The sequence below is a fragment of the Leopardus geoffroyi genome, chromosome B4, assembly GCF_018350155.1.
Source record: "Leopardus geoffroyi isolate Oge1 chromosome B4, O.geoffroyi_Oge1_pat1.0, whole genome shotgun sequence".
Classification (NCBI taxonomy): domain Eukaryota; kingdom Metazoa; phylum Chordata; class Mammalia; order Carnivora; family Felidae; genus Leopardus; species Leopardus geoffroyi.
In genome coordinates, this window is record NC_059341.1 from 138,513,755 (window position 1) to 138,527,725 (window position 13,971).

Below are 13,971 nucleotides of genomic sequence, written 5' to 3' on the forward strand. Positions count from 1 at the left end.
GTGCCAGCTATGGGGACCGTGGGTGTCACTGCTGTTAGCATTCATGGCTTACGCTGTTCTTCATGAGTCCCCAGTGACTGGAAAGGAGGCAGTCACGTCTACGTGAGTAGCAACATGGGGGACACAAAACCGGGGCATGGCCAGCTTTGCCCTATCCTTCCGCTACGCATTTGTAAAGCAACCCCGATAAGGTGCGTAACAAGAACGTGGTTCCTGCCTTCGAGGAGCGTCTCTAGGATTTGATGAGAAACCACACTGGGCAGCAGGGACGGCCAGGCAGGGTGTTGGGGGTGCTGCAGGGACGAAACACGGGCCGAGAGGCTAATGGACATTCTTAGCTGCTCACCCCGTCTGCCCTGCTAGGAATTAGCAGTAAATAAATGTGAGAAGGGACTTCTAGGCCAGAGGTTGGCACAAATCTTTTCCTAAAAGCCGCATAGTAAATATTTTAGGCTCTGCCCGCCACAATCTATGTTGCGGGTACCCACTTCTTTGCAGGGCAAAGGCGGCCATACGCCAGGGTAAATGAGTGAGCGTGGCTGTGTGCCAATAGAACTTCCTTTACAAAAGCAAGTGGTGGGCCAGAATTGCGCTGATCCCTGCTCTCAGCGAAGGGAATGGACGAGCGGGAGCTCAGAGTCGCTGAGTGGGCTGGTGGTGAGCTTTACGCACTGGGGTATCCGGGATGTGGGCACATCGACGGTTCACTCGGGCCTCCGTCTCTGCAGAGGGCATCGTCTTGGAGGTGAACTGGGGAGGGCTGTGATCACATCTCCAGTTGAGGACTAGAACTGACCCTGGGAGCCTGAGGCGGGACCCACTGGACGGAGCCGAGACCGGAGGCTTTATGTCGCCCTGATGAGAGATTCCGGAGGGAATCTCTGTCCCTCGGGGTGACCCTCGGGGCGACCCCAGGCGGCAGACGGCGGGACTTCGGGCCCTCCATATGTGTTCCCTTGGGGGGGACCAGGGGTGTGCGGGGTGGCTCCAAGCGGGGTGACCTCCGGGGACCCTCTCTCTTTCAGACGTGAACGAGTGTAACAGCAGTCCCTGCAGCCAGGAATGCGCCAACGTGTATGGCTCCTACCAGTGTTACTGTCGGCGAGGCCACCAGCTCAGCGACGTGGATGGGGTCACCTGTGAAGGTGAGGGGGGCGCCCCGCCCGGCTGAGGGGAGAGCACCCCCGCCCCTTTCTCCCGAACGCCCTTGCAGGCTGGCGGCCGGTGTAGGTTTTTTTTTCTCCCTGCAGCTGAGGCTTGTTTGGATACAAATGAGTCCTCGAGAGTGAGGTTTAGAAAGCAGCACACCCACTCCCCGGATTTTTCTTTCCGAAATGCGTCGCTGGTGAGCGCCACGTCGCGTGGGGGCCTTGGACCACACGTGGCGGGGACCGCAGGTGCCAGGGCTTGGCGGTGTGCGACCCTGGGGCGAGGAGGGGCCTCAGGGGCCCCCCCCCCCCCCGCATGCCTGATTCGCAGCTCCGCCTCTCCCTGGTGGGGGACCATCCATCACCTGCAGCCTGAGGGCCGACCCCAGCCCCACCGGGCTGTCAGAGGGTCGAAGACGACCCAGAAGCGCTTAGTACAGTGCCTGGCGCACCGTCGGTGCTGAAAGGTGCTGTTGGGATTCCTACCGTTTCCACGGAAGGCGTGTTTCTTATTAGCACGTGGATAACCGTTAGCATGAGGGTGTGCCTGCAGCCCGCAGGCCATCTGTGCTACGTACTGTTCTGAAGCCCTTGGCCTTTCCCCCTCCACTTGGCCCCCGTCCTGCCTCCTTACCCCACGTGTACGTACTTTGCACCGTGGACTTGCTGTGTGACGCTGGGCTAAGCTCTTCCCCTCTCTGGGCCTCCCGTTCCCCTCTGATGTGAAGGTTCCTGAGCCCCACCCCAGTACTCTGCGGCTTCCTGTGTCCAGATGGCCCCATGTGGCCGTCCTCCCAGGCCCCTTCCTGGCCCACTGTTGGGAATGGAGCTCGGCCACGGGATGCTGAGGGTGGGCTTTGCCGTCACAGACATTGACGAGTGCGCCCTGCCCACCGGGGGCCACATCTGCTCCTATCGCTGCATCAACATCCCTGGAAGCTTCCAGTGCACCTGCCCTCCGTCCGGATACAGGCTGGCCCCCAATGGCCGCAACTGCCAAGGTGAGCGCTGGGGACGGCCTGGGGCTCTGTGGTGCCGGGGAACTGAGGCCAGGCAGCCTCCCTGACGCACTGGGGGGGGGGGCGGGGTGCATCTGGGAAGGGGAGGGGGGGCCTCTGCATCCACGGAGTGTCTCGGGGTCCACACGCACCCTGGTCTCTCACTCCTGGCACGCCTGTCTTCGGGGGGTTCTGACCCTCCCACCCTGCCCTCAGCAGCTCCGAGGGGGCCAGAACAGGGGCTGACAGCCTTTAGGAAGTGGGACCCCATCCCGCAGCAGGGGGGCTACTCGGTCAGCCTTTCATCCACTGATTTGACAGGCCCTTGACGTAAGCCAGGCCCTGCCGAGAGAGTTACGGGCAGAGCAGGTGGGGGAGGCCTCTGTCCCAAGGTGCCGATGACTGCCCTGCTGAGGGCGGGCGTGGTCCGCAGTGGGACAGCCCCGAGGTCTCTGTATTCGTGAGGGTGTCCCGCTGGGGCCACGGGTCAGCTCCCACATGGACTAGATGAGGGGGGCCGATGGCCCCCATCTGCACTCAGCTCCCATATCTAAGAACACCCTAGGAGTCACCGTGAGCCCCGTAACTAAGCCATTTGGTGACCGAGAGAGGGGTGCCAAGTAGATATTTGTGAACGAACAATCCCCGAGTGGATCAAGGGACGGCCCCAAGAAGCTGAGCCACAGAGGTCGGGTCTGTCCGGCCCCTTCCTCATGAGCCCCCACACAGGACGGTCGACCCAGAGGCTCAGAGGCCCCGGGTTCTGCACACGTGATTTCTGGTCGTGAGGAAGGACTTTGATCAAAGGCAGGCAGGAGCGGTGGCCTTTCCTGGGAGGCACCCACTCAGCGCGCCCGCAGCTCTGGGTGGAAGTCACTTTGTTTTTGCCTCTCTGGCGGAGCGGATGACTTTCTTGCTCCTGGCCGGCCTCCCTTGCCGCAACCTGGGGTCCTGCCAGACACAGCAAAACACATTCCTGAGCCTCGGCCTTTGAGATTAGGAGTGTTGTTTTTACCGCCGAGATCAGGCGTTTGGCACCTCTCACAGACGCCTCTCAGGCTCGCCAGACCCCACCATTCTGCTGCTCCTGAGACCTGTGGGAAAGAGGACAGCTCCCCGTGTCCGGGGACCTCTCAGGACAGTGTCCCAGGCCTCACCGACCCCAGGCCCTGGGCACAACGTAGAACTCCTTGAAGCCTTGGTGTCCTCATCTGTCACGTGCAGCCGCTAGCTTCTGCCATTTCCTTCTGGCATGTCACGAGTCCCCCGTGAGGTGACGGTACTGACCCTCAGGAGCCTCGGACAGGTGCTGGCTGCTTAGAACCTTGGCTCTGGCCCGTGTGGGTTCAAAGCTCAACTCTGCCGCGTGCAAAATGTGTGGCCTTGGGTGAGCCCCGGAGCCTGTGTGAGCTCCTGCCTACACTGAGGATAATAAAGAGCTGTCGGGAGAACGGAACTCTCCAAAGCTCATCCCAGAACTGTGAACGATGAGTAAAACCTCCATAAGTACCGATTATCCTATAAGTAAGAAAGCTGGCGAGGGCACTGCCACAGAGCGCAGGGGAGGGAGGGGAGCAGGGGAGCAGCCAGGGGAGGGCGAGGGCGGCCCCATCTCCCCCCCTCAGTCCTGCCTGGTGGGAGGCCCCAGCGCCACCATCTGGGGATGGGGTCGGCTCGGGCGGCCTCAGCCTTCACTGGGCCGCCTTGGGGTCTCTCACAGACATCGATGAGTGTGTGACCGGCATCCACAACTGCTCCATCAACGAGACCTGCTTCAACATCCAGGGTGGCTTCCGCTGCCTGGCCTTCGAGTGCCCCAAGAACTACCGCCGCTCCGCAGACACGTAAGTCCCTCGGGCCTCGCCATTGTCTGTCTGCGTCGGCCTTCCTGGGGGCCTGGCTCCCGGCCTGGGTGGGCGGCTCATGAACTGTGCCCTCCCACCGGGGCCCTGGGAAACTTGAGGACCCCGATTCTCAAGCCCCTAAACGCCGGGAGGCTGGTTGCAGAGAGCCTAGGTAGTGACTTCAAGGAGGGCAGGCCTGGCCTCAGGGAGCCTGTGCGAGGAGCCAGACAGAAACACCAGGCCTGAGACCTTGGGCCCGAGGCAGCTCGCCGGGTCTCAGCTTCGTCATCTGCGAGATGCAGAGGTCAGAACATACTCTGACCCAGACGAAGGTAGTGATGCTTCTGGGTGAGCTGATGTGGTTGCTGGGGCATCGTCATTAGGCGACCCCCCTCCTGAAAGCCAGATTCCATTCAGCCCGGTGACTGTGTGGGAACGGCACAGAATTTTCTGTATCCCAAACTTGAGGCTGTATGTTCCTATGTTATTGGAAGCTCCCTCCTTCCCAGGCCACTAGGGTGTCTGCTGGGATGTCCAGAAACCCCCTTCCTCAGGGCGTAGGGAGGACCTCTGGTCTCACTGCATACCACCCTACCCCTAATTTTATTCAGCGAGGTTTGTTTCATGCCACTGTCAGTAATTTCAGGAGGAGCTCTCTAGTGGGGCCAGATTCGGGAGCACGGGTGCGTGACCCCCCCCTTTCAAACCCCCAGAAACGCTCGAAGCCAGTGCACAGCTAGGCTGACCACAACTCGGCCTCTTGACCGTGAGCCAGCTCCTCCCGCTGGAGGGTCAGGGCCTCCTTGGCTGGGGCACCCGGCCCCAGTGTCCACTAGCTCAAGCCCAAAGGGCGGCTGCCCTGGCTTGCGGTTCTGGCCTGGCCTCCGGCTTGCTGAATGCCAGATGCTCAGACCTCCGTCTCCCCAGCGGCACTCTGGGCTCTTCCCAGGTGCTCGTCCTCCGGCCTCGCCACCTTCGCGGGCTTGCTCTGTTCTCCCAGCCCACGTACGTTCGTCCGCCTGGAGACCCGATAGCTCGTGTCCTCCCTGTGCCCCGGTTAGGGAAGAGGCACCCCAGAACTGAGCCCCGGAGGGCAGCGAGGGCGTACCTCGGACCCCTAAGAAAGTTCCGTTTCCTCAACTTGAGGCTGGGCTGCTATTTGTGGTATTAAGTTCCTGCTCCCCCAGTTCTTTGTCTGTGTCTGGGCTCGAGGACTCCGGAAGACTGGCTGGTGCTGGGCATGGAATTCTAACGCAGGCAGCCACGAAGCCCAGACTGGAGGCAGCCTCCCTGTGGGGGTCTGCGTGCTTCCCGAGCCCGAGGGTGGACAGGTGGGCGCCGTGAGCTGAGGTTGTGACTGAAATGAGCAGATCCGGCCTCTTCCTGCGTGTTGGCATTTGCTGTGGAAGCCTTGGCCACGCCTCGATGCTGGAGAAAGTCATTTACTTGTTTGGGGACCGCAGGCATACTGTGTGCAGGCACCCGGGCAAACAGTGGGCCCACAAAGGCCCCCGTGCCCAGCACCGTGCCTACTAAGAGCGCATTCCAGAGCAGCAGTGGCCACAGAGTGTGTGGCTTGGGTGGGGGGTGCCTGGAGTAGCCGTTGGGGGAATGAATGGGGAGGGGGAAACTGAGTTAGGCAAAGAAGGAGGGAGTGGCGGGCAGGACTGGAGTAGGGCTGGGGACAGGGGATCGAAGGGCGTCCGGCCATGAAATGGGGTGCTCAGTGGGGAGCTTGGGCTGGCATTCTGCTCATTCTGGGGGTTGATGCTTCAGGACCCGGTCTGTCCTATCCCACGGCTTCATCAGCATGTACCGGGGGCTGATAAAGAGGGGGCTTGTCATTTTCTGTGAGTAGGAGGAGGGAGCAGGGCCCCACCCACAGTACAAGCAAGAGAGGGAAGATGGGGCTCCAAGCTGCCCCTCCGGGGAGGACGGCCCAGATTAACACCCATGCCTGCTCGCCAGCGCTCCCCCCAGCGGCGGGCACAGAGGGGGAGGAGAAAGAAACTGGGGGTAGTGGCCAGGCCAAGCCCTCCAGGACTGAGCTCTCCGGCTTCTCGGGGAAGCTGTGGCATTCCAGAAAGATGCCAGCTTGGAGTTACTCCATTCCAGGTCGCTTGGGCTCCTCGGAGCCTCTGTACCCTCAGCTGTGAAGCGGGTGGTGAGGCCACCCTGCCAGGTTCCTGCGGGGTGAGCCTTGATGGTGGAGCAGGGCCCCCTCATAAAGCTCACGCTGGGTTCAGCCCCCATGGGGGAGTGGGTAGGCGCCCCAAAGGTCTGTCTTACTGCCAGTTTTTAGGGGGGTGCTCCCTGGTGTCCAGGGCAGGGCCTGAAAGGGCTGTGTGGAAAGGGGAAGAGCCAGGGCCGGGATTCCAGACTTCCAGACTCGCTGTCCTGTTCCTTGGGGCTGTGGCCTCAGGCCAGTCTCTTGGCCACCCAGGGGCTCTTTCTGTGTCTGCAACACCTGCTTGGCAAGGCCTTGGGGATTAGCAGGGATTAGTGGTAACGAGCTCCAGGCAGCCAGCCCGGTGCTGGGACAAGAGTGGTAGGGAGTGAGGACGGTGATGACCAGCCATCCCGTTTCTCTCCCTCGGGGCACTTCAGCTTAGCCACAGAGGTTCCTCGGGGCACCTCTGCTGTTCCCCGCCTGCTGCTTGCCGCCCGTGTGACTGGTTGAGCTCCCGGCCCTCCGATGGGAGACGAGACATGGGCGTCTGAGGGGCTGTGTGGTTGGGGCCATCATGCTACACACAGGACTCCATCTGGTTGCAGTTTTCTCCTTTGCTGGTCCCTGTGGGGAATCACGGGCCAGCCGGGAGCCCAGTGTAGGAAGGGGGGTTGGGGCTGGCACCCCGAGTTGAGTGGCCATTGGAGGCTTGTATCCTGGTTGTCCCTCCTAGAGAGAGGAGTTACCGTAGGACCACGGGGGCTCGTAGCTTAGTGTCAGCATAGTGACAAGCCTCTGACAAATGGTAGACCGACCCAGGCAGGATACAGGCCGGAGCTCCAAGCAAGGAGTGGCCCGTCTTCTCGGCACTGTTAACGCCTCAGGCTGGAGTTTTCTTGCTTTGTAGCTTCTTTTCCTCATCCTCCAAAATCCTCTTAAAGAATTTATTATCTGACCTGCAGAAAGCAATTTATAAAATTTAAAAGAGCTGTATCAGGAAAGACCCACTAGCCAGCATTTCTGTCGGTAACATTTAGGGAGTCTTGATAGGGAAGATTTAAGGTGTGTGCCCTCTCTCTGTCTCTCTGTCTCTCTCTGGGCCTCAGCCTTCTCTTTCTGTCCACACAATCTCCTTCTGGGCAGTGTCCCTGGCGGCCAAGGGGCGGTAACTGGAGCATGACCCAGCAAGGCTGGGCCACAAACCACAGGGCTGGGCCTCATGGATCGTCCAGGCTGTTAAGATCCTGACCACACGATTCCCTCCTACCCACAGGAGGAATGTCAAAGCGTTCCAGAGCCTGGGATGGGACTGAAAACATCCTCTTTATCCCCTCAGCAGGACGGACCCCTGAGACATGCGGTCTTAGAAGCCAGAGGAAGGCCGCACAGCCTCGGTTGGCACAGCTCTGGGCCTGAGGGTACAATGCGGGTGGACAGGGGAGAGGGGAGTGGAGCCCTGCCTTGGCCTGTTCCCAGGGCTTCTGTCCAGAATGACAAGAGCATGAAAGCCAGGGAGGTGCCGGCAGGGAAGGCTATAAGCGTGAGACAGCCTGGGGGGTGGCCAGAATGGCCGTGCCTCCCAGGAGAAGGGACTGGGCCTGGGGGAGAGAACTCTCTAGTGTGTGGCCACTTTCAGTAATTGCATTTTCACAGAAAATAGAGCGTTCCGATCAAATCCGTTGAACTGAAAAATTGGGGCACGTTGTTCTCTTGTACATGACGAGATGGAAACCAAGGCGTGTGGTCCCAGGGACCTGGCCCTTCTCTGTGCGACGACAGCCCTCCAGACATGCTGGCTAACAAAGACTTTTGTGTGGGTGCCCGGGGTGGCGGGCAGTTTGCCAGATGCGGTAGTTGAGGTTTCTGTGATGTTTCCATAAGCTCAGGGTAGAGCAGGACAGGAGCGTTGAAGTTGGAGCTGACCGGGAAAACCGGGGCCGTACGCGTTTGTGCACATTTACTGGGGTGCATAGCATGTGTCAAGTTCACGCCGGGTCCTGGAGATGAAGCCGGAGAGCCATCGCCCGGCCCTTGGGAACAGAGCCAGGCCGAGAAATGCCTCGTGTGAGAAATGCCTGCGGCTCTGCGGTTAATGCCTCTTCGGGGTTCGTGGTGGGGGTGTGGGGACCATGGAGGAGGGAGCGTCCAGGTCTCCGGTGTGGTGGCTGCGGGAGCTCGAACGTCATGCACACGTCACGTTCCCTCTGGCCACACGTGCTGGGTTAATGCGTCCATCTGACAAATCAAAACCCCGTCCTTGGACAGGGTACAGGCCACACAGAAGTGGGACAAGCTTAAGTCACATGAAGGCGACTCTAGCGCCACCTGCTGGCCAGCCCACCAGGCCTTTCCTGAAGCAGCTGGTGCGTGTGTGCGCGCGTGTGCGTGTGCGTGTGTGTGTATGCGCGCGTGTGGATGAAGGCTTTGAAGTGAGACAGGCCAACTTTGTTTCTGCCACTTAATACAGACTGTGGCGTCACAGACAAGTTACGTGTCCTCACTGAGCTTTGATCTTCCCGTCAGTAGAGCAGGAGAACAGTGTGGGACGACGAAATGAGCTAATGGAAGGAAAATCCCTGATTCACCCAGCACGAGGCCAGGCACCTTCCCTCAGGGTCTCCCGAACCCCCCGGAACCTTCTCGTTTGGCCTGGAGCTAGGTGTCTCGGGGGGGGGGGGGTAGGCCGCCCCTCAGCAGCACCCTTCTTCTGCTTTCCTTCTCTCCTATCTGTCCCCTCTGCCTCTGGGCCCCTCCCATGCATGACTCCCCCGCAGCGCTCCTGATCCTCACCTACCGTGGAGGATCATCCCCAGGGAGTACCCTGGAGCTCGCTCCCAGGGCTGGCCTAGCGAAGCCCGCGCAGAATGGTAAACGGCCAAATAAATGAGATGATTCCCCTCATCCCGATAAAGAGCCGGAAATCGGATGGAGAAAAGAGACCCCGCTCACAATAAACGCCGAATGTAAATTAAGTCCAAGTAACCCAACACAAGGCACAGAAACTTAAAGAGCTGAAAGGGAGACGAGATGGAAGGCTAGGATGGTACTCGCTCCTGGCCAGAGAATCCAAACACGGTCAACATGGCAGAACTTCCTGGGGCATGCTCTGCCAGGTCCCATGGGACTCTGCCCTCGGGCTCCACTTCCAAAGGCAGCTGCCATCAGAGTGTGATGGCCTGGTGTTCAGGAGGCAGAAGATCGTCCCTGTCCCCAACCTCTCACAGGAAGTTAGAACCTGTCTCCGTCTCCATCAGGGGAAGTGAGGAGCTCTCACCATCCTGTCACAGAAAGCTGGAGCCTGTAGCAGGAAGTCAGAATCTCTTTCCATCCTGTCACAGGAAGTTAGGACCTCTCTCTAATCCTATCACAGGAATCAGGAGCTATCACCAACCTATCACAGGAAGTTAGAACCCCTTTCCATTCTGTCTCAGGAATTAGGAGCTCTCAGCATCCTGTCACAGGAAGTCAGAACTTCTTTCCATCCTGTCACAGGAAGTTAGAAACTATCAACATTCTGTCACAGGAAGTTAGGAACTCTCACCATTCTGTCACTGGAAGTTAGGAGCTCTCACCATTCTGTTACAGGAAGTCAGAACTTCTTTCCATCCTGTTACAGGAAGTTAGGAGCTGTCACCGTCCTGTCACAGGAAGTTAGAACCTATAACAGGAAGTTAGAACCTCTTTCCATCCTGTCGCTGGAAGTTAGGAGCTATCACTATTCTGTCACAGGAAGTCAGAACTTCATTCCATCCTGTCTTGGAAGTTGGGAGCTATCACCACCCTGCCATTGGAAATTAGAACGCGTAACAGGAACTTAGAACCTCTGTCCATCCTGCCACAGGAAGTTAGGAACTATCGCCGTTCTGTCAAAGGAAGTGAGGCGCTCTCCCCGTTCTGTCACAGGAACTTAGAACCTCTTTCCATCCTGTCACAGGAAATTAGGGGCTATCACCATCCTGTCACAGGAAGTTAGAACCTATAACAGGAAGTTAGAACCTCTTTCCATCCTGTTGCTGGAAGTTAGGAGCTATCACCATTCTGTCACAGGAAGTCAGAACTTCATTCCATCCTGTCTTGGATGTTTGGAGCTATCACCACCCTGCCATTGGAAATTAGAACGCGTAACAGGAACTTAGAACCTCTTTCCATCCTGCCACAGGAAGTTAGGAACTATCACCGTCCTGTCACAGGAAGTCAGAGAATGTCATAGGAAGTTAGAACCTCTTTCCATCCAGTCACAGGAAGTTAGAACCTCTTTCCATCCGGTCATAGGAAGTTAGAACCTCTTTCCATCCTGTCACAGGAAGTTAGGAACTATCACCATCCTGTCACAGGAAGTCAGAGAATGTCATAGGAAGTTAGAACCTCTTTCCATCCGGTCACAGGAAGTTAGAACCTCTTTCCATCGGTCACAGGAAGTTAGAACCTCTTTCCATCCTGACACAGCAAGTTAGGAACTATCACCATCCTGTCACAGGAAGTCAGAGAATGTCATAGGAAGTTAGAACCTCTTTCCATCCGGTCACAGGAAGTTAGAACCTCTTTCTATCCGGTCACAGGAAGTTAGGAACTATCACCATCCTGTCACAGGAAGTCAGAGAATGTCATAGGAAGTTAGAACCTCTTTCCATCCTGTCACAGGAAGTTAGAACCTCTTTCCATCTGGTCACGGGAAGTTAGAACCTCTTTCCATCCGGTCACAGGAAGTTAGAACCTCTTTCCATCCGGTCACAGGAAGTTAGAACCTCTTTCCATCCTGTCACAGGAAGTTAGGAACTATCACCATTCTGTCACAGGAAGTCAGAGAATGTCATAGGAAGTTAGAACCTCTTTCTATCCGGTCACAGGAAGTTAGGAACTATCACCATCCTGTCACAGGAAGTCAGAGAATGTCATAGGAAGTTAGAACCTCTTTCCATCCTGTCACAGGAAGTTAGAACCTCTTTCCATCCTGTCACAGGAAGTTAGGAACTATCACCATCCTGTCACAGGAAGTCAGAGAATGTCATAGGAAGTTAGAACCTCTTTCCATCCTGTCACAGGAAGTTAGAACCTCTTTCCATCCTGTCACAGGAAGTTAGGAACTATCACCATCCTGTCACAGGAAGTCAGAGAATGTCATAGGAAGTTAGAACCTCTTTCCATCCTGTTGATGGAAGTTAGGAGCTATCACCATTCTGTCACAGGAAGTCAGAACTTCATTCCATCCTGTCTTGGATGTTTGGAGCTATCACCACCCTGCCATTGGAAATTAGAACGCGTAACAGGAACTTAGAACCTCTTTCCATCCTGCCACAGGAAGTTAGGAGCTATCGCCATTCTGTCACGGGAAGTTAGAACCTCTTTCCATCCTGTCACAGGAAGTTAGGAACTATCACCGTCCTGTCACAGGAAGTCAGAGAATGTCATAGGAAGTTAGAACCTCTTTCCATCCGGTCACAGGAAGTTAGAACCTCTTTCCATCCGGTCACAGGAAGTTAGAACCTCTTTCCATCCTGACACAGCAAGTTAGGAACTATCACCATTCTGTCACAGGAAGTCAGAGAATGTCATAGGAAGTTAGAACCTCTTTCCATCCGGTCACAGGAAGTTAGAACCTCTTTCCATTCTGCCACAGGAAGTTAGGAACTATCACCATTCTGTCACAGGAAGTCAGAGAATGTCATAGGAAGTTAGAACCTCTTTCCATCCTGTCGCTGGAAGTTAGGAGCTATCACCATCCTGCCATTGGAAATTAGAACGTGTAACAGGAACTTAGAACCTCTTTCCATCCTGCCACAGGAAGTTAGGAACTATCGCCGTTCTGTCATAGGAAGTGGGGCACTCTCCCCGTTCTGTCACAGGAACTTAGAACCTCTTTCCATCCTGTCACAGGAAGTTAGAACCTCTTTCCATCCTGTGACAGGAAGTTAGGAACTATCACCATCCTGTCACAGGAAGTCAAAGAATGTCATAGGAAGTTAGAACCTCTTTCCATCCTGTCACAGGAAGTTAGAACCTCTTTCCATCCTGTGACAGGAAGTTAGGAACTATCACCATCCTGTCACAGGAAGTCAAAGAATGTCATAGGAAGTTAGAACCTCTTTCCATCCGGTCACAGGAAGTTAGAACCTCTTTCCATCCTGCCACAGGAAGTTAGGAACTATCACCATTCTGTCACAGGAAGTCAGAGAATGTCATAGGAAGTTAGAACCTCTTTCCATCCTGTCACAGGAACTTAGAGCCTCTTTCCATCCTGCCACAGGAAGTTAGGAACTATCACCATCCTGTCACAGGAAGTCAAAGAATGTCATAGGAAGTTAGAACCTCTTTCCATCCTGTCACAGGAACTTAGAACCTCTTTCCATCTGGTCACGGGAAGTTAGAACCTCTTTCCATCCGGTCACAGGAAGTTAGAACCTCTTTCCATCCTGTCACAGGAAGTTAGGAACTATCACCATTCTGTCACAGGAAGTCAGAGAATGTCATAGGAAGTTAGAACCTCTTTCTATCCGGTCACAGGAAGTTAGGAACTATCACCATCCTGTCACAGGAAGTCAGAGAATGTCATAGGAAGTTAGAACCTCTTTCCATCCTGTCACAGGAACTTAGAACCTCTTTCCATCCTGCCACAGGAAGTTAGGAACTATCACCATCCTGTCACAGGAAGTCAAAGAATGTCATAGGAAGTTAGAACCTCTTTCCATCCGGTCACAGGAAGTTAGAACCTCTTTCCATCGGTCACAGGAAGTTAGAACCTCTTTCCATCCTGACACAGCAAGTTAGGAACTATCACCATCCTGTCACAGGAAGTCAGAGAATGTCATAGGAAGTTAGAACCTCTTTCCATCCGGTCACAGGAAGTTAGAACCTCTTTCCATCCTGTCACAGGAAGTTAGGAACTATCACCATCCTGTCACAGGAAGTCAAAGAATGTCATAGGAAGTTAGAACCTCTTTCCATCCTGTGACAGGAAGTTAGGAACTATCACCATCCTGTCACAGGAAGTCAAAGAATGTCATAGGAAGTTAGAACCTCTTTCCATCCGGTCACAGGAAGTTAGAACCTCTTTCCATCCTGCCACAGGAAGTTAGGAACTATCACCATTCTGTCGTAGGAAGTGGGGCGCTCTCCCCGTTCTGTCACAGGAACTTAGAACCTCTTTCCATGCTGTCACAGGAAATTAGGGGCTATCATCATCCTGTTACAGGAAGTTAGAACCCATCCCCATCTCCATTCCAGGCCCTGGCTGTCCCTGTGGACACACAGGAAACTGGGCCTGGAGCACAAGACCCAGCGAGGCGGGTGGGGAACAGACCTCACTGCCTGAGCACAAATCTGGCTTCCTCACTCTGTGACCTTGGGAAGGCCTCCCGACTCTTCCAGGCTCAGTTTCCGCATCTGAAGAATGGCACTCAGGCCACTCTCACGGTGCAGTTGCGGTGCTCGCGCTAGAGAACGCTTGGTGACGAGTGGCCAAGCACTTGATAGATGGCAGCGGCCGTGACCGCTAGCGGTGGAGATGACCGCCTCCGGGGTCATCTCCGTGCCCCGCCAAGAGCCCCGTGCAGCCGTGACCACGGCCTGGGTGAGGGGCCGGGCGCCCGGGGAGTGTGGCCCGGCGGGGGGTGCTCTGCCGGCGAGAGGGGGACACACCTCACTCCCGGCACGGCCCTAGACCGCGGCCACCCAGCGCCCCCTGAGGGTGTTGGAAGAGGCTAGTGCCTGAGTCAGCGGCCCGGAGGTCCACGGCACCTCCCGCAGGTGAGTGAGGGGTGCTCTTCCTTTAGCCGAATCGGCCAGAGGGGTGGCGGGAGTCCCTGCCCGGCGAG

The 13,971-nt window shown here is 56.3% G+C and overlaps 1 protein-coding gene and 1 long non-coding RNA gene across 11 annotated transcripts in view; one reads left to right on the forward strand and one right to left on the reverse strand.

Moving 5' to 3' along the window:
• FBLN1 (fibulin 1) overlaps positions 1-13,971 on the forward strand; it is an 85,679-nt gene that overhangs the window by 37,370 nt on the left and 34,338 nt on the right. For both annotated transcript variants that reach the window (XM_045465487.1, XM_045465488.1), the window contains exons 12-14: positions 1,026-1,145; positions 2,018-2,149; positions 3,867-3,990. In XM_045465487.1, the coding sequence (XP_045321443.1) occupies positions 1,026-1,145; positions 2,018-2,149; positions 3,867-3,990 (376 nt within the window). The remainder of the gene's footprint in view (positions 1-1,025; positions 1,146-2,017; positions 2,150-3,866; positions 3,991-13,971) is intronic.
• Positions 10,593-13,392, reverse strand: LOC123591336. 9 transcript variants are annotated; one of them, XR_006709244.1, is made up of 9 exons: positions 13,299-13,392; positions 13,175-13,205; positions 12,980-13,092; positions 12,837-12,867; positions 12,128-12,271; positions 11,727-11,757; positions 11,583-11,644; positions 10,782-10,905; positions 10,593-10,699 (listed from the first exon to the last, which is right to left on the reverse strand). It is a non-coding gene; the product is annotated as an uncharacterized LOC123591336 (long non-coding RNA). The 9 variants fall into 9 exon arrangements; XR_006709241.1 differs by lacking the exon at positions 13,175-13,205 and having other exon boundaries at positions 13,299-13,365; XR_006709246.1 differs by lacking the exons at positions 12,980-13,092; positions 13,175-13,205 and adding an exon at positions 12,529-12,559 and having other exon boundaries at positions 13,299-13,342.